At 36.9% G+C, this 22,349-nt stretch overlaps 1 protein-coding gene and 1 long non-coding RNA gene across 3 annotated transcripts in view; one reads left to right on the forward strand and one right to left on the reverse strand.

The window, feature by feature from the left end:
• The window catches only part of TTN (titin), a 280,445-nt gene that overhangs the window by 242,369 nt on the left and 15,727 nt on the right, over positions 1-22,349 (reverse strand). For both annotated transcript variants that reach the window (XM_054479293.2, XM_054479294.2), the window contains exons 11-37: positions 21,404-21,541; positions 20,677-20,814; positions 20,059-20,196; positions 16,546-16,839; positions 16,318-16,440; positions 14,775-15,056; positions 14,428-14,493; positions 13,516-13,774; positions 13,249-13,312; positions 12,922-13,137; positions 11,840-11,982; positions 10,721-10,926; positions 9,950-10,183; positions 9,595-9,839; positions 8,425-8,696; positions 8,141-8,305; positions 7,870-8,038; positions 6,077-7,770; positions 5,642-5,923; positions 4,928-5,194; positions 4,559-4,831; positions 4,183-4,446; positions 3,830-4,090; positions 1,930-2,190; positions 1,131-1,394; positions 779-1,039; positions 399-659 (exon numbers count right to left, since the gene is read on the reverse strand). In XM_054479293.2, coding sequence (XP_054335268.1) covers positions 399-659; positions 779-1,039; positions 1,131-1,394; positions 1,930-2,190; positions 3,830-4,090; positions 4,183-4,446; positions 4,559-4,831; positions 4,928-5,194; positions 5,642-5,923; positions 6,077-7,770; positions 7,870-8,038; positions 8,141-8,305; positions 8,425-8,696; positions 9,595-9,839; positions 9,950-10,183; positions 10,721-10,926; positions 11,840-11,982; positions 12,922-13,137; positions 13,249-13,312; positions 13,516-13,774; positions 14,428-14,493; positions 14,775-15,056; positions 16,318-16,440; positions 16,546-16,839; positions 20,059-20,196; positions 20,677-20,814; positions 21,404-21,541 — 7,240 coding nt within the window. The remainder of the gene's footprint in view (positions 1-398; positions 660-778; positions 1,040-1,130; positions 1,395-1,929; positions 2,191-3,829; positions 4,091-4,182; positions 4,447-4,558; positions 4,832-4,927; positions 5,195-5,641; positions 5,924-6,076; positions 7,771-7,869; positions 8,039-8,140; positions 8,306-8,424; positions 8,697-9,594; positions 9,840-9,949; positions 10,184-10,720; positions 10,927-11,839; positions 11,983-12,921; positions 13,138-13,248; positions 13,313-13,515; positions 13,775-14,427; positions 14,494-14,774; positions 15,057-16,317; positions 16,441-16,545; positions 16,840-20,058; positions 20,197-20,676; positions 20,815-21,403; positions 21,542-22,349) is intronic.
• Positions 7,647-10,684, forward strand: LOC129032143 (uncharacterized). The gene is made up of 2 exons (XR_008501204.1): positions 7,647-9,476; positions 10,559-10,684. It is a non-coding gene; the product is annotated as an uncharacterized LOC129032143 (long non-coding RNA).

Here is a 22,349-nt window from a genome sequence, read left to right on the forward strand (position 1 = left end):
CTCACTTTGTCGCCCAGGCTGGAGTGCAGTGCCGTGATCGTGGCTCACTGCAGCCTTGGCCTTCTGGGCCCAAGCGATCTTTCCACCTCAGCCTCCTGAGTAGCTGGGACTACAAGTGTGTGCCACCATGCCCAGCTAATTTTTTTTTCCTTTTGTCTTTGCTAGAGGCAGGATCTCATTGTATTTCCCAGCCTGGTCTCAAAATCTTGATCTCAAGTGATTCTCCTGCCTTGGCCTCCCAAAGTGCTGGGATTACAAGCTTGAGCCACCCTGCCCACCCAATCAAGGATTTTTGAGTGGTCCGCAAAGAAAAGTGTAGGATATAGAATATCAATGAATCTACTGAATATTTCATATTATATATATATGTGTATATATATATATATATTTTAACTTACGGGTGACTGTCAGGGTGGCGCTGACTTGGTCATTGCCACAGACAAATGTGTATTCTGCCGAGTCCTCTGTGCTGGTGTTCATGATGATCAGCTGGTGGAGTTTTCCCTGCACAACTATCTTGAACTTTTCACTCATCTCAATTTCCACACCATTCTTCAGCCACATGGAAGGGACATTGAAGTGGGACACCTCGCACTCAAAAGAGGCAGTTTTGGTCTCAGGCACCTCGATATTTTTCATGGTTTTTGTAATATGTAATGCTTGGTAAAATCAAAGAGCACTTCAGTTAATACAATTTGTTTAAAAAATAGATGAAACCAAACAAATAGATACATGGGGTTCATTAAGGAAAGGGCCATAGGGGCTGCCTGATACTTACTCTCCACAAACAGTTTTGCTTTGCATTCCAGTTGCCCGACCACAGCTGTGTATTCCCCAGCATCTGAGGGGGAGATGTTCTGCAGCATCAGCTTGTGGACCTTCCTTTCTGAGACCAGTCTGTGTTTGTCACTTGGCTTAATTTCCACATTCTTATGGAACCATTTAACTGGAACGGTGTCATGGGAAACACTAACTTCAAAGGCAACAGTGGCATTTTCCAAGGCTGTCACATCCTTTGGCTTTTTAATGATCTTGACAGCTAAGAGGAAAATTGGAGCAATTCAGTGATAGGGTTAACTTAATGGTAACCATGGGCTGACTGCTTGAAAAGTGTTTCTAAATCAACTTACTCTCCACGTGCAGTCTGGCACTGGCTCCAAGCCTTCCAAGCCTGAAGCCATAAACAGACTCATCCACGATGGCACAGTTTTTAATCCTCAGAGAATAAATTGTTCCTTTGACAGAGACAGCATACTTTTCATTGGATTCCAGCACAACTCCATTTTTGATCCACTGGACACCTTTGACATTAGGGTGTGTAAGCTCGACAGTGAAAACAGCATCCTGTGTTTCTGTCACTGTGAGGTTCTTCAGAGTCTTCTTAATTTTGACAGCTAAAGACAAATTTATGATTGGGTTAGAAAATATAGATGACATCATCAAGGAAAAGAAGTCCTGAACAAGATCATTGCTTAGTCACCCTGCAAAAGAATGGCTACCAAACATTTTACAGTTATGCGGCACCTCTGTTTTAAAAAACACCTGAGATTATTTAGGGGAACCTGGGATCCAACTGGACATGTACATCGTGAAATGATTTTTCTATGCTTGAGTAGTATGAAGTTTGCATAGCTATGTATTAGCAGCATAATAGACTGATTGGAGAAGGGTGAAAGATGAATGGAGAATCAGTGTCTGATTTAGCTGTTTCACAGAGCTTTAACCTAAGAAATGGCTTTTTTGCATAAACACATTTGATAAGCAATTTTGTACCTTGTGGTATGTGTCTCAGAAAGGTGTAGAGGATCTAGAATGACTTTATGAAATGAAAATTTATGGTATCCAAAATGGCCATATCATTTGTCTTTTAAAATGATAACAATCAAGATTGTAATATGATTTGAAAAGGACAAATCCTATGTTACTCACCTTCAACTTTGAGTTTGGCAGATGTTTTGGAGGTGGCCACCTTGTAGGTATATTCTCCAATGTCATCTAATTTGGTGGCAGCAATGATAAGTCTTCTTTTGTGGCCATCAGACTCACTTCTGATGTTGTTAGTCAGTGGTAGGTGTTTGCCATCCCTCAACCATTCGCCTTTGGAATCTGGGTTGGCAACTTCACATTCAAACACAGCTTCCTGGGATTCAGCTACGGTCTGATCTGTGAGTGGCTTGGAGATGGCCCCACCTTTGGAACAAGAGATGTACGGTATGAGTCCTTTAAACACATTCACACAATAGGAAAATCTTTGCAGAAGTAAATATAAAATATCAAATTTAAGAACATGATTTTGAAATCATGAAATGTCTATAAGATTGTTTTTACCCATATTGAGAAGGTACCAAAGAAATCCCTTATTCTAAGTAGGCATGACTGATAATTAGGAGAAATACTGGAATCAGAAAAGTTTTATGAAGAAAAAACAACCGTTGAATTAACAGGAAATTCTTAGAACAGTATACCACCAGGATAGTCTCTAACCCAATTCCTTCTTCTTCAAAAGCATTTTACTTGGTCTTTTAATGATTATTTCCTGGGAATCTGATATTTTGACTACATAAAAATTTGCTAAACAAAATGTACAAGTCATCAATGTTTCTACTACATTAAGGATTTCTATATACTAAAAATCACTGTGTTGGCAAATGTCACCCATTCTATGAAGTTTCACCCCATTGCCTCCACTCTTATCATCCACTAGCAGAAATAATTACTGCTTTAACAAGCTAGTTGCTTATGTATCTGTCCTTTCTAAATTATGAATTTCTCAAGAAAAAAATCATTTCTTATTTAGTTTTGTGTTCTGAGTTTCTACAAGTGTCTGACCAACGGTAGGCACTTTAAAAACATTGGGTGAAATCACAGAGGGGTTCATAGTTTATTCCTGTTTCCACACATTTAAAACATATAATTTATATTAAATGTATAAAAATGCTGAATCTGAAATTTTGTTTTACAAGTCTTTTCATGGTCCGATCTCTGAAGAAATCTCATAACGTAAGTAAGTATAAACCATGAAACTTTCATACCAAATAAGACAAATCATTACCATATGACTTGCTTCAATACTAGATGTAATGGAGAACACGATCTGAATGTAACATCTCAACTCCTCAATATTTAAACTGTAATGAACCAAACAAATTAATGATGACTTCTAGTTTTTTCTGACAATTGATTTACATTTTTTATTCTTCATTGTAAAGCTAAGAAATTCTACTGAATGATGGTCTTATTTCTACATGATATCATAAGAGATACAGTTACATTAAGCTGTATTTTGAAAATATTTACTGAGTTCATTAAAAAGTAGGAAGAAAATAAAAGGCACAAAGGCTAAAGAAGCAAGAATGGCTAAAAAAGGAAATAATTCTTTAGAGTAAGAAAGTTTAAATAAAGCTCAATGCAGCAAACATCAACTGATTATCTGTCATTTGCAATATATTGGAATATACAAATAAAATTCCAGATTTCAGGAGTTTATACACTGATATTGAAAGAGGAAATGGGGAATAAGACAAATGCATAATAAACACTATGAAAGAGGCAAATATAAAGTGATCCTGGGGTTGGAGGAGGAAGAGATCATATACAAATGGAGAGATTAAGGAAGGTTTAATGAAGAAGGTGATGTTTGCGGTAGGCCTAGAGGAACATTTGTAATTTAGGCTGGTGGGAATGGTGTTGCAAGTACTATTGGCTTTGGGAACAGCATAAGCAGAGACATGGAAGTGGGAAACTGAAAGGAATTTTGGGGGAAATGAATAATAATTTCTTAAAATAGCAATCACTCCTCGTAAGAATTTAGGTTAATAAATATACCAACCTGCCACAGTAAGTTTTCCAGATGTCATATTTTCTCCCGCATAAAATGTGTATTTTCCTTCATCATCTTTCATCATATTTAGAACTGTCAATTTATATATTTTTCCATGTGCTTCAATTTTATATTTAGAACTGGGCTCGATTTCTTTGTCCTTAAAATTCCACAAGACATCAATTCCAGAGTGGGACAGCTCAACCTCAAACACCACATTTTGAGTTTCTGTACAGGTAAGGTCACGAAGACCTCTGATAATTTTAATTTCTGGGGAAAAAATAAAATAATCTCTTGGTTATTGTTATACTGGGAAAGTAGAATGCTTAAAGTAATTATTAGATAAGTAGGATAATCCTTACTTTCTACAGAGAGATTACAGTTGGTTTCAACTCTGCCAACCATCAGCTTGTAAGGTCCTTCGTCTGAAGCATGAGTTCGGTTAATGACTAGTCGCTGTTTAGTACCTTTCACAATGGCATGTACACGGTCATCAGGCTTGATTTGTTCATCATTTAAGTACCACTTAACAGAAGTCACATCAGGGACTGAGACTTTACATTCGAGCACAGCCTTCGTGCCTTCAATCACGTTAACATCTTTTAGAGGTGTTATCACGTCCACACCTGCAAAATCATACACACACAAGATGAATGAATTTTGTTGAAATTGCCTGCTCCTTGAAGTTCTTTATGTTGCTTGATAGTGTAAACATAAAATTTTATAATTAGGACTCACTATAGACAGAGACACGCCCACTGGTGGAGAGGCCAAGGGCTGGAATGGTGAAAGAGTAATTTCCAGCATCTTCCTTAGTCATGTCTTCAATGAGAAGCATATGAGATTGTTTGTCTATCACAATGTGAACCCTGTCACTGGGCTGCACTTCTTGGCTGTCTTTCATCCAGACGCCTTCCACACTTTCCAAGGAGACTTTAACTTCAAGCTGAACAATGTCACCCTCACAGACTTTTTGGTCACTAAGTCCTTGTAGGATAGCAATGGGGCGGGCTGTGAAATACGGGGAGAAAAAGAATGTTATGATCATTTTCTATCAATAAACCATAATGATGCTCACTGCAGGCTGACAGGAATGGGAGGACTTACGTTTCATCTTTAATTTACAGGTTGTCTTTTTCCCGTCGATGACAAAGCTGTATTCTCCCTGGTCCTCCTTGGTTACATCCTTGACTGTGAGGTTCTGACGTCCACGACGAGATGTAATTGTATATTTGCCATTGGATTTAAGCTCCACATCATTATGATACCATTTTCCTTCTATATTTTCTGGGGATACAATGCACTCTAATTCTCCTGAATATGATTCTGGAACTTCTATGTCCTGAAGTTCTTTCACAAACTCAACAACTGCACCTGAAGTGTATAACAGAAAGAGAAATCAATTTTTTTGGAGAGGTATGCATCTAGACTTAGGATAGAGATGATGTCTTGTATGTCTCTTATCTCCCCCATACTTTCAGGAATATTCTTAATATCTACCTGCTGATGGGCTGAGAGATAAATTTTCAATAAGAAGCAGTCGTTTTATTTTAATTTTTAAATATTTTTGAAAGTAAAGAATTATGCTTCAATAACAAACATAAAAGCTAAAAATCAAGATAACACTACTTAAAAAAATCCAAATGGTCAAATTGTTAACATTCTTAATTAGGAACATAAATTTATGATTCTGGCTATGAAACTTATAGCCAATTTCCAAATAATTGTTTTATGAAAGAAAAATTGCATAGCTAATTTTACCACATGCTAAGGGTGACTTTAGAGCTTAGGTAAACAATGAAATCCTTCGTTGTTGAATACCTTCAACAATAAGTTTAGCAGTCGTTTTGACATTTTCATCTTCCACAAGTACACAGCTGTAATCTTCAGCATCAGACGTATCAATGGTCAGTATGGAGAGGAAGTGAACCTTTCTGTCAGAGTGCATCCTGTATTTATCTCCTTCATGAACCTCCATACCATCTTTATACCATTTAACTTTGACAAATGGTTCTGAAGTTTCACATTCAAAGGTTGCCATAGTGTCTTTTTCCTTAGCAACAACATCTTGTAATTCCTGTGTGAAAGTGATCAATTGCTTGGCTACAAGAAAAAGGTGGGGGAAAAAGGGGAGAGCACATTATATTAAATTAAATTCGCAACCTGAGGAATGGGGAAAGAAAATAAAAGTAAACACACTCATGGATATTCTTGAATACAAAGACAGGTCCATCAAAGGAAAGACATGCAAATTACCTTGGACAAGTAAGAATGCATGACTGGAGGTTTCTCCAGCTATGTTGATGGCTTTTACCATGATGCTGGCAGAGTCCTCAGCAGTCACATCTCTTATGACCAGTTCACAAACATTGTCTTCTGGCCAGTACCAGTAGATCCGGTCAGACCGTTCAATTTTGACACCATTTTTGTACCATTCACATTCGGGGTCCGGTTTCCCCACAACTCTGACCCGGAAGTGTGCATCAGATCCTTGGCCCACTGTTTGGCTCTGGATTCTTTCGAAGATTTTTGGAGCCTCCATACTAGGACTTAGTTCAATCTTGTCAGGTTTAAAAGTTGGAATCGTGATTTTGCCTTCTTCGGCAAGAGCTTTCTTCTCCTCTTCAGTTAACTCTTTGGTCCAGTGGAGAAGTTCATCTTTTGTCTTCCTGAGGAGTTCCTCATAGGATTCATCCTTCTTTCGAGACTTGAGCTCCACAGCGGTAATGGCTTCATAATAGCCCTCTTCTGTTCTGCGCTTGAATTTACTGCGCAGCTCTTCCGACTCTTCGGGCACTTTTTCATGGGTAATTCTTTCAGCCCTTTTCAACTTCACAACTTCTTTGGTTTCAGTGGTGTCAACAGGTCTATCCACTTTTTGTACTTCAAACTGAAGCTTTCCTGGTTCATGTACGTGAAACTCAGGCCTTGGTTCAGGAGCTCTCCTAAGGACAGACCTAAAATCTTCCCTCTGTTGAATCTCAAGCTTCACTTTATGCTCTATCACACCTTCAGGATTTTCCGCGGTGACCTTCACTTCACCTGTGTCATATGATTTGCAGTCCACGATGTCCAGGTAATGGATACCATCATAGCGAACTCTGAACCTTTTGCTTTTGCGGATGAGCTGTCCATTGAGGTACCAGTTGACTTTGGGCTGAGGGTAGCCTGTTACCCTGCAGCGGAACCTTGCGGTCTCCCCTTCAAGTACTCTAACTGGCTCTGGGTACAAGACAATGTCTGGCTTTTGCTTTTCTTTCTGATCTGTTGTTACACCTGTAAGTGCACCTTCATGAGCCATTCTCTCTAATTCTTCAATTCTCTGTAAGCCTTTCCTCCCCTCAGGCAATTGGGATTCTTCCACAAGACTTTTCTCATCTTTAACAATAAGGGTAGCAGATGTGTGATCTGTTCCGTATTTGTTAGTGGCTCTGCAAGTAATGATACCACTGTCTCTAGAATATGCAACGCCATAATCAAGGCTGCAGTACCCAAATTCATTGATCATACGGAGCCTGTTGGCTGCTTCAAGTGGCTTTCCATCATGGAGCCACTCCACCACCATCGTTGGGTCACCAATGGGTGTTAGCCTGCATTCAAAGTGGGCAGGCCCAAAGCGCTTAAGTCTTAAGGAAGTGAGCTTTTTCTTGAAAAATGGTTTCTGTTGTTTCTCTTTGTCATAGAGATCACCTTCTTCCCATTGCTCTTGACCATATCGCAAATGGAGCGGCTCCAGTTCTGGGGCTGCAATCTCCTTTGCTCTATATGTCCCCCGTGGGATGATTAACTTTCTCTCTGGCTCAGGCTCTGCAAACTCAACTTCAACATTTACTTTGCATCTTGTAGTGTCTCTGCCAGCTTTATTAATAGCAGTCGCAGTATACCAGGCAGAATCTTGGCTGACAGTGGAATCGATTTTAAGGGCGGCTTCTCCCTTGGTTCCTTCAATTCTATAAAAAGTTGGGGGAGGGAATAATCAATATAGTGGTATAGCTTCTCTGGTTATTGGATTTGTATAATGAGCTTAGCTTCATTATTTCCACACTTACCTGATTTTGGGATATTTATGAGGCACAATGATGTCACTATTTTTCAACCATACAATGTCAGGGTTGGGGTTACCCGTAGCTCTGACTTTCATTTCAAGTCGGGAACCTTCCTTTATATTGACATTTTTCAGTTTTTCTACAAACATCGGTTTTACCTGATGTTCCACAGCTGAAAGAGAAAGGTCATGATTTAGAGGGAGTAAGGCTGAAATACCTGTTTATAACCCAAGTGATAAGAAAATTCATTTATTTTTATTTTATCTCATTTTACCTTCCACAGTTAAAATCACTGAAATTGAAGATCTGCCTGCCCTGTTTTGGGCAACCACAGTCCATTCCCCAGAATCACTGGGTGTGGCAGGGACAATAATTAGTGATTGAGTACCATCTTCTTTAATGACTACTTTGTGGGTATAGTCATTGACAATTTGCTGGCCTGTAAAAATATGTTTAAAAGAAAGTAGATTTTAAAATAGTTTTTAAAAATTGTTAGACGCATACATAAGCTTGTTTTTGTGTTTTTATGATTCATGAGCAAAAACTTATCATACTTACCATCATGAAACCAGAACGTCTCTGGCATAGGTCTACCAACAACCTTTAAGTCAAATCTGGCAGTTTGCCCTTCTAAACATTTGAAAGAAACAGGTTTTAACACAAAGACTGGTTTATATAGTCTCTCAAGTTGTGACTCATCTGTCTCCTCCAGTCTACGTCCAGGGGACATTCTTGCAGGGGACATCCGTGCAGGAGACATCCTTGCAGGTGACATCCGTGCAGGAGACATGCGTATAGGAGACCTGCTCACTGAACGTGGAGAGAGAGATCTGCAAAACAAAGACAAACAATACTTTCATGAGGCATAAAGAAAACTCAGCAAAGCAAACTTCATTTTGTCTTATTCATTATTCATGTTATTTTAGAATTTACTTCTTGCATGTATTAGAAGGCACCTCAAACTCATTCAGATCTAAAATAGAATATATTATTGTTGCCCCCACAACTACGTTTTTCCTATATTCTCAATTTTTGCTGGTAGTCATTCAGTACATCCAGGTACCCAGGCTCAAAAATCTTGGAATAATCCTCAATACTCTCTTCTCCTTACCACTTGGATTTAATCAGTCACTAGACTTTTTTTATTTAACTACTAAAACATCCTAATAAATGTTGGTTGGATAAGTAAACCAATGAATACATTTATGGAAAAATAAAAAATATACGTTCTTTACCTCAGAGGAGGAAAACATAGAAATGAATTTGGAAACAAAACAAAGCAAAACAAGACTCCATCTACACATTGCAGCCAGACTGACTTGGAGTTTGAATGCTGGCACCACCGCTTACAGGCTGGATGAACTAAGACAATTTTCATAGATTCCCAGGGCCTCAGTGTTCCTATTTCCAAACCAATAATAGTCATCTTTTTATTGCTGGGCTGTTGTATAAGTTTACATATGTAAAAATCAGGTGTCAAATAAGAGCTATTGTGATATTAGCTATAGCACTAGGAAAATAAATAGTATGATACACTGATGAAAATTCTTTGCTCATCTTACATAGGGGCAAGAAATAAAAACTCCTGGCAATTGTTGGTGTTGCCAATGGTAAGTTTCTGTGCCATCTTAGCCCTTGATTTTCTTCTTACACAATAGCAATTTGCTACTATTTGATGTTTTGAAAACAATTTACATACTAAATAACCCAAATTATTACAAGTCTTACCTGATTCTGCTCACTGGCTCTAGTGTGGGGATGTAAGTCGGAGCTCCAAGTGGTGCAGCAGGCTCCACATACAATTTCCCTGAGCAAATTGCATTTCCTTTAATATTGCTGGCAAATGCAGTGTAGATTCCTTCATCTTCCGGAAGAACAACAGGTATACGCAGACTAGCTCTGCCATCTTGTAGAAAGTCCATTTGGTATCTTTCTCCATGTTTGATGCGCTTGCCATCTTTGTACCAAGCAATCTGCAAAGAATACCATGCATGTATGAATAAAATTTACATCAAATAGTTATATTTTAACCAACTTGTATCTTTACTGTGGCAAGGAGGTATGATAAATGTTTATATTTTACCTTTGGTAATGGATATCCAGACATCTTGCAATGAAAAGTGACACCCATCCCCTCAAGAATTCTATAATTCTTGATTCTTAAATCAAATCCTGATTCAACAGCTTCAGATTCAGAAATGTCAACTGCCATCTTTTCTTCTCCATCTTCTTCAAGAAGTTCTTCTAATGTAGTCTTTATTATTCTATATTCAATTTCTTTAATAAGTCTCTCTTCAAAGGAAGAAATATGGAATTCCTATGCAAAAAGATTATGGTCTGTTAAAAATACATATCCTTACTGATATAAATTATTTAAGGGGATGTATCTGAGCTAGACTGTTGAAGTTTTTAGCTGGGAGAAGAATCTAGAAGACTTTTTGGTTTGTTTGTTTTAATCTGCATTATGGTAATCTTTCCCAGCGAATGCTGTGGCATCTTGGGTAGAAAGGTATTCCAAAAGCAGGAGTTAGATTTGGGTTAGAGGTTACATTAGCTTATCACACAGATGAAGAGATCTTGGCATGAATGAACTCAGCTGTACTAATATTGGTCTTTTCCTTAATATATTATAAACCCTATTTCTAAAGTCACATTTATGGCCTATATGTAATCTCTATTTCTAAACTCACAGATGCAACATACCATGAAGATTAAGGAAACTTAGCAACAGTGAACTTGGACCTGCTAATAGCTGTCTAACCCTGAGCTCATCACTTGAAAATGAAAATATCAAACAAAAAAAGGAAAGTATAATTTATGAAATGGTTTGGTTGGTCATTACTTTTATACTCACCTGATCTTCTACATAAGTTCTGACCACTACAGTATCTTTGGCCATTTTCTTCCTAATTAAGGCTTGTTCTTTTTCATACTCTTTTTCATACTCAGAGTATACAAATCCAGGTGCTGTTTCTCCAACTTTAGGTTCTTGAACAAATGCAGTCACTTGTGTCTGATAAAGCATTTCTTGCTGGGACTTCATCAGTGACTCATAATCAGCTAAGAGTTAAGAACATAAGTTAATTTTTAATGTTCTTATTAGAAAACAGTCATACCACTATGCATTCAGGTAAACTCTACACTGGGGAAAGTTGATAACCAAAAGCCAAATTTTCCAAATATCTACTATTGAAGTGCTCAATATTTTCTAGATGGAATTTGGAAACCAAACACACTAACAAATCAAACCAGCCACTACAATTGTAGAAAGAATTTTATGTTAGCAGTCAGTTTTGGGGGGATCTACCGTGGAGGACTTCCTAATTTTCTGTGTGGCTTTTAACAATTCATTTACCTTCCTGAATATCGAGTGCTTTATCTGCTAAATGAAGGTAATATTGTAATTTCCTCTAAGGGATACTGTGTAGGTCAAATGAAACAGAGTGTGAACCAGTTCACTGTAAATGTGAACAGTCTAGCAGGAAAGCTATTGCATTTGTTTTCAAGTTATAAACATTGAAAATCCTGACTTCCAGGTTTTCTTTAAAATATCAGGAGCTCTAGCAACACTGAGCCTGGTAACAGTCTGGTGCATGCTTGGCAACAACACAGCTACTGTCTCTTTGAGGCAGGGCACCTACTCTCCAGTTTGCCACTGCTTTCATTGAGCTCACTGTTACCTGCCTGGGCCTGGAAGGCAACTGGATTTAGAATCTCTGCATTTTCAGAGGCATGATATGCCTAGAAACAAATACACCAAACAGAAACTATTGCTAGAACCTCAGAAGTTTAACGCCAGTATAGTTTTTGAGGCCATGTGGTCTAAAACATTTTCCATACAACTGAGGCAAGGACACTGGGGCAAAGTATCAGAACAAGTAAATGGCAACAGGTTTTTCAGCAAACGGACAGCCCTGCTATCTCCTTGTATTTCAGTTCTTATCATGCACATAGAAACTAGAGTTGCACGTACCTTCTTCAAGCAAGGAAGCAGATGCAGAAGTTTCTCCATGCTTATTACGAATAACAATAGTGTATTCTCCAGCATCATCAGCAAAAGTCATAGAAATCACCAGCTTGCATTCACCGGTTTGTTTGTTGTAACTCACTTTGTATCTTTATGTAAATGTACAAAATTTAAAAATCGGTTATCAATAACCCTTCTGTGGGTAAAATAATTGGACTTATCTGTGAGTGGATCTGTGGTATAAAATTCAATGACCCTAAACATATGACTAAGCTCCACAATAGATTATAAGATTGCTGAAAATTGAGAAAAATGCAAGAACACAAGTAATTAGGGCCAAATAAGTTAAAATATTCATTTTAAAGAATATTTATTGCTAGAATCAGTCATGAAATTAAGTGGTTTTCAGTGTTTATGTTAGCAAATGATCAGGTCACTTAAACAACAGGTATTTTCTCTTTCTTCATTATTTTTCTCATTATTTCATTCAGAGATCAAATGAATAATTAAAACAATAAATTCCTTTAAATATTTCAGTATTAACTCTCTGGTACATTATATTTATTATTATTAAGGTACGGCACCTACATTTGTAGATTACCAGGTTGCTCTTTTTATCTTAAATTGCAAAATATTCAGAGCTAAATTTTATATTGAATTGAAGAAAAATTTCTAGCATAGATTTTTGTGCATAACTAGCTTTCTTCTTCATTACATGGCTATTCTTCTATCTTTTAGTCACTTAGTTATTACATGTTTTTATTGAAAATTGTCTCAAATCTTTTCTGGAAGAGTGTGTGTGTGTGTGTGTGTGTGTGTGTGAAAATCCATATTTTCTCTACTTTTGCAAACTCAATGAATTAAACTATAATGTAAAGAAATATATCTTCCATCCACTTTTGTCACATAGCTTTATTTCTTAGGAAGACTTTGCACAAAAAAATGTAAAAATACCTCAAAACAAACTAAGAAGGCTCCACAATGAAAGAGCCTGTGCTCAGGGTCGGTGGGGTAAGTAAATTCTACTCTAGGCTTCATGCACGTATTATACAAGTCACAGAGAACTCTATATTCAGCCATCAAAATACCTGTATCCAGTGGTTAGAGGAACACCAGATTTTTTCCAGTATACATGAGGCTTTGGGTTGCCACCAACTTGGCATCCAAACACCACGCTCCCACCTTCCACCAGTTTCTGGACCACTGGTTTTGTAATAAAGTAAGGCGCAGCAGGTTCTCCAGGCCCTGCTTGTTCCTCTGTGATGCTAGTATCAGTCATAACCACATCTCTTGACTCAACAAAGCTGGAAAGAGAATTCCCCTCATATTAGCTTCTGGGTTGCAATTTGCCAATACTGATGGGGCTGAAAGTCAAAATGGTACTAGAACAGCTACTAATTAGCAAAATGTTTTACCGTTTCTCTTCTGTAGTAATTTTCTCAGTCACGGCTGTGGTTTCCTTTTCAAATTCTTCTGACACTAAAAGAAAACAAAAGTTTCTCGTTGAGATGAGATGTTTAGTGACCCGTGCTTAGCACTGACAGTTAAATTGACCATATAATCTCCCCCCAAGTTCCAAAAAGGGACATCATTTCAAGGTGCACAGAAACCGTATTGTGGAAAAGAGTGTCAGATGAAAGTGATGGCATGTGCATTAGGACTGTGGGAGGGTGGCCACTAACCCTGCACAGCCAGATAGCAGGATGTGCTGACGGTTCCAGCCTCATTTACAGCACTGCAAGTAAATCGCCCACTGTCTTCTGCAAACGCTTCGCGAATCATAAGACGAGCAATTCCACTCTGGAAGGTTATCTGGAAGTCAATGGAACTTTCGATTTGGTAGTCTTCCCTGTACCATGTCACTGTCGGGGATGGGTATCCAGAGATGTGGCACTCCAAGGTGACAGATTCACCTTCTATGACAGTCACATTTTTTAAGCCCTGAAGAGAGGAGAGAAAATAAATAATGATATGTGTGCATATTCATTAATCATTTCTGTTTTGTAACAAATGTGGAGTTTGAACTTATGCATTTCAAATGCCACAAAATGGCCTTTTAATCAGGACTCTAGAAATAGTAGTAGAGAGACTAATATTTATATAATATACTAATATATTAGTAAAGAGCTGTAAGGCTCAATAGCAAATGCTACCTATTCAACAAAGCTTTGCCATGGTGTCACCAACTGGAATGAATCTATCCCTCCCATGGATTCTCCTTCTGTTGTGATGCTTGTCACCTTATATATTTTATTATGCTTGTTTATGTACATTTTCTCTGATGGCAAAGAAAATATTTCAAAGAGGGATGGATTGGTCTTTATGTCTCCACAGCTCCTGCAATAATGCCTTCTGCATATTAGAAGCTCTTTAAATCTTTTGAATCCATGAATGATGTACCACATAGAATTCTCCTTTTCCTTGCCAAATATGGTCAAATATGGTCTTCCAGACCAAATATGGTCTTAAAATGAGCATCTGTAAGCTCACTAATGTCATTTTTGTATTAATTTGAGAAATATCTTTGCAAACATGTATTAAAATGATTTGAGCAGACATGAATAGGGTCCAACATAATCAACTTCTTTACTCACCGAGACCAAAGTTGGTGGAGTGACAGGAATTTCAACAGGTGCTGGTACTCTTGCTGTTTCTGTTACCTAGATTTTTACAAATTATATTATAAAATGCTCATGAAATTAAGGGAAATCTCATAAACTCTTAGCTCATGCAACATTATATAATTATAAAAATAAAAAAATTATAAAAATAATTTGAGAAAATGATCTCTGACCCATACTATGCTCCATAAAAATCAAGTCTTAGTATGGTAAAGGAGAAAGGCAAGACTCCGCTGGCTACTTTCCAGTACAAACTAGCCAACCACCTGGCCCTGCTCAATGGGAGTGGACCATGTAACAGCGGGTAACCAGTGACCAACCTTGGCTTCGAGTCCGTGCAGTACTTCAAAGCGCTCTTCACGGACGGTGGTGCCAGTGATGCTCACCCCTACTTCCTTTTTCACCTCAACGCCAGCTTCACTCTTGTAAGTATCTGGCATGTCAGTGAAGGGGAACTGTGGCGAGGGTGTGGGCTCTGCCCTTACTCTAGTCTCACTGGGCTTCACAGTAGGAGCCTTCACCGATTTGGTGATCTTCTGAGCAGAAGATGTGGCTGACAACTCTTTTTGTAATGTGGCAATAGCACTACCGGCTATTGATGCCTACATGGAAACAGAGTCAGAAAATAAAGTCATTTAACCATTCTCCGATGGCTAGCCCTCTTGGACTGAGTCTGAGCGTATTTTCTATAAGGTCTGTTTTTTAATGTTCTCATTATCACACAGTTAATGAAAAGTCAGTTAGAGATAAGCCAATTATAAAGCTCCTTGTCATGCCTGTTAGTTTGTACAACAAATTTTAAAATATATTTTTTAAAGAGTTGTAATCAGAACTCCTTATTTTACAGCTTTTATCATAAAAGGGCAGGATCTTCTCAAGCTTAGTCATGAATTTTCACTTAACCATTCCGATGAATGCCACTTTTGAAAATACCACAATGGGAGATTCAAAATTAAGAAATTATTGAAATTGTTGGTAAATTCCTAAGAACTACTTTGCAATAGTACATTTTGGTTTTAGCCACAAATCTATGTGAAAGGTAAACATGAAGACATTCAGAAAAAATATTTTAAAGTTTTCCTTACTGCTTTTATTCTGTTGTGGTCTATGGTTATTTGTTTTGTAATTTGGGACTAAATCAAATATAGGCGTTATATGTAACTTACGGTTCTTTGAAGGCATAGAAGGTTTGGGTTCTATTTCTTGGATATGTATAAAGCAATAGTGACTAATATCAAGGATTTATTACATGCTGACAACTTAAGGTTTTTATGTCCTTTTTACTTGCATTTTACATGTATGCTTACTTTCTCCCGATGACAGAGGTTATAAGGGGGAAGACAGGGCACTAATCCAGAGCTACTTGATTCCACAATCCAACCCAACCACCATACAGTACCACCTCTCCATCTTGCTGTATTGAGTACATAAATATATGATTTCTCAATGTCTGTCTTTATTATTGAAACACATTCACAGTTAAGTTACTCTGAAATGTCTCACAGCATAAGTAAAACTATGCTGTGTAACACACCACCTTTCACAAAATCATTAGAACAATAGTAATCAAAATAATTGAGTTTGAGCTGTCCCTGAAATGTGAACTAGAGAGAAGCCTGTGTGGATTTGTGTCTCCTCAGAGGTATAAGATAACCACTTGTGACTCTAGGCTCACTCCCCTGGGCGAGTTTCAGAAACCAAACCTTTAGGGCGTCTGGGCCCACTGTGAATGCAAACGCACACACACACACACACATCACCAAAAAAGAAGCCTCCATTGGCCTACCCCAAAGATGCTCTATTTCACAGGTTAGATACTTATTTCCTTTAAACATTTCTGTATCATGCTCTGTAACTTCTTACCTCATATCCATGTTCTGTCTTAGGAACAGAAATTTTTGAAACAGTAAAGTGAGGGCTAGCTGTGCGGGGGCGTTTATCCACATGGACTAATCTTTCCGTTGTTAGATCTGTAGTTGTCTTGATCTGCATTGAAATGAAACTCAGTGATACCATTGATCACCAGATGACCACAGCAGTGAGGCTTGCTTTACCGTGAACAAGGTGAAAAATCAGCAGTTATAGACTCACCTGTGATGATATGTGCATTCCCATTTGATCAGTAGTTTTGATATGAGTCTCAGAAGGAGCCTGGATTACTCTAGGCTTGACTGCTTTAGGGACAACGTGGGGTTCTGAGGCTGGACGTTGGGGAGGCTCAGCTACCTTTGCGGCGGAAATGCGTTCCTTATATCCGTACTCCAAAGTGGTCTGCTGAGCATAGGATTCTTCAAGATGCCCAGGCTCTCTGGGCTCTCTGACTCGGGCCTGGTCTACTGCAGCAACAACTGTTGCTACAGCTTCAGCCTTTTTTCCAACATCCACCTGGAGACAAGGTTTCCAGAATTAATACATAGGAATATCGAGATCAGGCTGGAATATCTCCTAGGCATCAGGACAGGCAGATGGCATCCACATTATACAGCAGTGTTGACGTGTCTAGAAATGTATCTCAGAAACACTTTTAGGGACTATTTCATTGATTATTATATTGTACAGACATCTATTTAGATATACTCTCTGTACACCTGCTTAATTATACTAGACATTAAATCACATATACACAACATAGGACAATCACAATATGAACATAAAATCATAAGGAGATTTTGAAATTTTCTAGAATTTTTCCAGGCAGACAATCAATCAGCAATTGGAAAATCAGAATTTTGGAGCTGGTTCTTTTCACTGTTAATTTTTATTATCTTGTTGACCATTTAGTCTGGTGTTAATGTAGTGACAGTGATGATATAAGTGCACTCAAATACTGTCATCATCCCATCCAGAAAAATCAGTGACTACAGAGTTATATGGTTGCATGCAAATCGGACATAACATGAAAGCTCACAAACACAGAGTGAGCATATGAATTTACTTATGATTCCCTAAGGGTAAGATTTGTTTAATCTACCAGAAAATACCTTTCTTAAAACACACAGATGACAGAGAGAACCCCATGCAAATGAAAATATTGTGATTAAAATGAAAGTGTTATCATGTTTGGATTCAAGAGAACAACCTTTCACATTGAAGTTTAATTTACTTTCATTACTATGGAGAGTTAAAGCGAAGAATGAAACAAATATTATTTTCTCGTTTCTGAGTCTGATGAACATAAATGGAAATACAATTTGCAGAGGAGTTTCTCTTTTAAAGAAGGCAAACTAGCTGATGTGGCTTAGATATTATGATTCTATGTGATACTTGGAAACAGCATACTGCAAAAATCACATAGCCATGTTCATTTTAAAAGTACATTTTAAAAGTGCATTTTAAAAGTAAGATTGGAAAATTTTATTAATATTCAGTTTTCTATACCTGTGAATAGAATCTAGAATGCATCGGAAACATTCTTCAACTATGCTACCTGTATATCTTTAAAAATTATTCTCTGAACCATTCAAGATATAAATGAGATTTTTCTGAGATGGAATTGGGTCTTTAGTGATCATGGGCTTTATCCAGGACTTCCTTTTAGGAAGACACAAGCAATTTCATCTGCCTCGAAGGACTGCAAATACCATCTTCACTTTAGATTGCATCATCTCAGAAAAAAAACATAAAATACATGTGAGGGTTAGGTGAGTTAAGTTTGTCCATTTATTTGTTTCTTTTTTAAAAACTATGTTGGCAATGAGCTGACTTTAATTGTATGGACATTTTAAAATGTTAACATCTTCGACAGATAACACTAAATAAATAAATATTATTTTGATTGTAGAGTGATCACATTTCCACTATATCTCATTTGAACCTTTTAGCCAGTCTGATATGAAGTAGTCAGGTTAAGTCTTAATTTTATTTTAACAATGATAAAAGAAACTGTCAAAGAAACTGTCATTTGACTAAATATCACACAACTGAAATATTTAAATTTTGTTCTTGATTTTAAACATATGGAAAAATCTTAATCATGGTAGAATATTTTAAAGTGAGGAAGCATCTGTCTGTTTTTTCCTTGAATTATTGTATATCAAATTTATATACACACACTTATTGGCGGACTACAAATGAGTACGCTGGTAACCGCTTTTATTTCTTAGTGGATTTTGATCTCTCTCATATGTTTGTAACCTAGAGAAGCAGGAAGACAAATTGGACTAGAATACTCCAATTCATACCAGTTAAATGCTGAGAATAAATTTAGGAGACATAAAGAAGAGTATTATTTGGTCTGACTTTTCACTACTAGAAATGCTCACTGTTCAACTGGAGGACGGACTGAATCTAACCATCTCTATTGTTTTATTGATCAGTTAAGCAATTAGATGGAACACTAGAAGCACAATTCATGACAGATGAAAAGTTATGAGAGTTGATGATGAAATGGGATGAAACAATACTTTTCACCTCCATAGCATCAGTTTTCATCTCTTCTCGAAAAAGATGTATTTGTTCTTGTTTAATAGCGAATCCTTCTCTAGTCATTGGTGGTGTGGCTGGTTCAGCAGATTTTGTAGTGGTAACTACTACTTTAGGTATAAACGTTTTCTCAGCTTCCATCCTTAGCTAATTTTTAACAAAAATAAGATAGTCAATTCATGACAAAATTTGAATGGAAACAAAAATAAGAAGTTAATCACTCATGAAGTATGTTGCATAGTGGAATTCCTGTCATTTATGAGACTTCTGAAAGGCTGATATGCCATTAAATGTTAGACTTGAGTAAAGGTTTAAAAAGTTTATCTTAAATCATATCTTAGAAAAAAAAAGATGTAGAGTTAGAAAATGACACTGAGGGAAATACAAATAGGATTTAGGCCATCCTGCTAATGAAATGGAAAAACTTTAGTTGCTAATTTTCAAGTGGTATATTAGCAATAAAGAATACAAGTAGGTAAATGGCTCATTTGGAGTAAATGACAGAGTCATGGGAAACAGTTTAATTCATGGATATTTCATAGCTACAAATAGATACGGTAATCTTTTCATGGCTTATGTGTAATTGTTCTGTTTGGATACTTCCTTCTCTAGATTTTAATACGCATCTTGTTTAGCTTTAGTGGGAGCTGCTACAGCAGGCATTATAATTTTTTCAACTTATCTTCTCCTCTGATATTTACAGGAGGGAAAAAAGATAAAGTTTCATACAAAGAAAATTATGGGTAATTTACTGAAATAAGTCATACCCCATAACATAATATACTGAATTTATGACCCTTCAAAACACACATCTTGACAGTGAGTAAGAGTCATCATTTACTTATACATCTTCCGTGTTTTTAAAAAATGTACATGGGCCTCTTAAAATTAGCCTGCATGCAATTTTAATCAACTTCTGGAAGATTCCCAGATGTTAATAAAATGTTGAAAATAATGGTGAGGAGATAAGTGGAGAAAGGGATATGTAGTAATATTAACAATAATAAATCTTTTTTAGTTTCCAATTATTTAATTGTCTAAAAAATAAATTTGGTTAATAGTGACTCATACATAAGAAGTTCAGAGATTTGATATTAATGTATTATAATAAGGGATTTCACATGATATGTGGTATTAATGTATTATAATAGGGGATTTCACACTTGGAACAACAATAGTCACCTTTCCATGGGTAACTTGGATTTGTTCTTGTCTAGTAGCCATAGTTTCTCTAGTTCTCAGTATTGTTTCTTGTTCTTTGGCTTTAGCAGTAGCAACCGCTATTGTAGACAAGGCAGTTTTCTCAGCTTCCTTTCTCATCTGATTATTACAGTAAAATCAAGATTTAAGTTGAACAAGGCTTCAAACACACATAGCATGACCCTTCCCCCTTCCTCATGGGGATGCAAGATGGTTATTCAGGGTTAAATACACAAAAGAAATAAACTTTCACCTGGCAATGTCTACATATACTGAATGAGAATCACAAAACTTAGAAATGTTAGCTATTAAAAAACCTCTAGATGAGTCCCTGTGTTGCTTTTTTAAAATTAAGCTAAAAAATGCTAATCTTCATGCAAAGAATAATGGTGAATAAAATGAATTATAAATGTTACAGATGGATGAAAATCAAATGTGCAGATAAAATTAATGATAATCAGTCGCATATTTACCATTTTGTTTTTAGTTAGGGATTTTAAAAGGCAAATACAGATTAATAATTCATACCATATTGTAGTTAATTGTTTACTAGAAATTAGTTTAAAGATGAATTTTCACAGCTCAAATATCTGTATTCACCTTCTCCTGAGTTATTTGCATTTGTTCTCTTTTGGTAGTAATGCCTTCTCTACTTCTTGATACTAAATCTTGTTCTTTGACTTTGGGTGTGGCAACTATGACTTTAGGTACAACTGTTTTCCTAGTTTCCTTCATTATCTGATCATACAAAAGAAAGTAAGAAAATAGTCATTAAATTCCATAAATCTTTAATAAAAGAAACGTAAGTCAAAAAGAAAGGAGGCAAAATTTCTTCCTATTCAAGGAAATTTTAATTACACTAAAATATATCATTTGAGTTACTTTGATCATCCATACTGTTTCACTGGCAAAAATATCAAAACAATAAGTCCAGTTTAAAAGAAAAAAATGTGATTAGCAATAAAAGACTAATGAGTGCTATTTTGTATTTTTCACATTTTTTAAAACTACAATCTCTGAGACATCTCAGCAGCACTGTAAATACATAATTTTTTGTATTATGAATTGACTTGTTTACGGACATTTGCTTCAATAGGAAGATATTAAAGTGAATTATTATATTATATTAGTAACAAGCCAAAGATAGTCTGAAAGTTAGGAATGAATTGGCAGTGAAAGGTAGCTGTGTGGGAAAAGAAATTTTCTATTTGCATTATAAGAAGAGGTGGAAGTGAAGAAGTGATGATTAAGATCCATGATGAAAATGTAGGTGATTTGCAAATGAAATGGTGCAAGAGTGACTTTCACATTGACAGGAAGTCATCACCTTTTCACGACTTAGGTGCATTTGATCTTGTTTTATGGTAGTTTCTTCTTGAGCTCCCGGGACTGTTTCTAGTTTTGTGGACTTTGCAGTGGCAACTACCACCATGGATGCAGCAGTTATCTCAGTTTCCTGTCTTATCTGATGTTTAGATTAAAATAAAGATTTGAGTTTCAAAAGATACAAAAGAAATGGCAAGACATCCTTGAAACATTCAGGAAAATACAGAATGCTTACTGGTGAACGATGAAATGTCAGATTTCCATTTCAGGGGCCTACACTTGTGCTTAATACATAGACTGCTTTCCTGAGGAATGGGCTTCTTTTCTGCCCATATGCGCCTTAGCAAATTGTCCTAGAACTCAACATATCTCATCTTGAGACATGTTGACGTGTTAGGGAACCCGGTGGGTGGCTGCTGACAAGTGGCTGGAAAACTATAGGCCAGCTGAACTTGCCAGTCACCAGCATTGCAATGGCAATGGGGATTTCTATGCCTTTGATTATGCTAAGTAGGGTTCTTGCTGCTTTCAAAATGTCTCACTCACAGTAAGGAGAGGGAAATTCAGTCAGCAGCCTCTGGTCAGCCTTTTAAGTGTACAAGGTTCTCAACTGGACCTTTAAGGAAAGTAGCTCTAAGATCAGCAAAGAGCTTGAGTTCAAGGAGGATAAGCACAGGTGCCCTCTTCAACATGGAAGAATTCAAGATAAATGCCTCTCTCCTGACACTTAAAGGCTTGATTTCACATACGGGAGAGATGTGGATTTTAGTGACACTGAGATTGTTCTCACACAGCTCTACGGCACAACAGCAGCAAATGCTCCTAGGTCACTGTTTATCAACTATGAATTGAAGGCATTATTATTTTTTTTTTTGAGGAAGTATTTGCTTTCTCTGATGTCTGGCATTTCCTCACTTTCCCTTGCTATTTATTCGGGGTGTTTATGG

This window comes from Pongo pygmaeus, chromosome 11 (assembly GCF_028885625.2).
Source record: "Pongo pygmaeus isolate AG05252 chromosome 11, NHGRI_mPonPyg2-v2.0_pri, whole genome shotgun sequence".
NCBI classification, from domain to species: domain Eukaryota; kingdom Metazoa; phylum Chordata; class Mammalia; order Primates; family Hominidae; genus Pongo; species Pongo pygmaeus.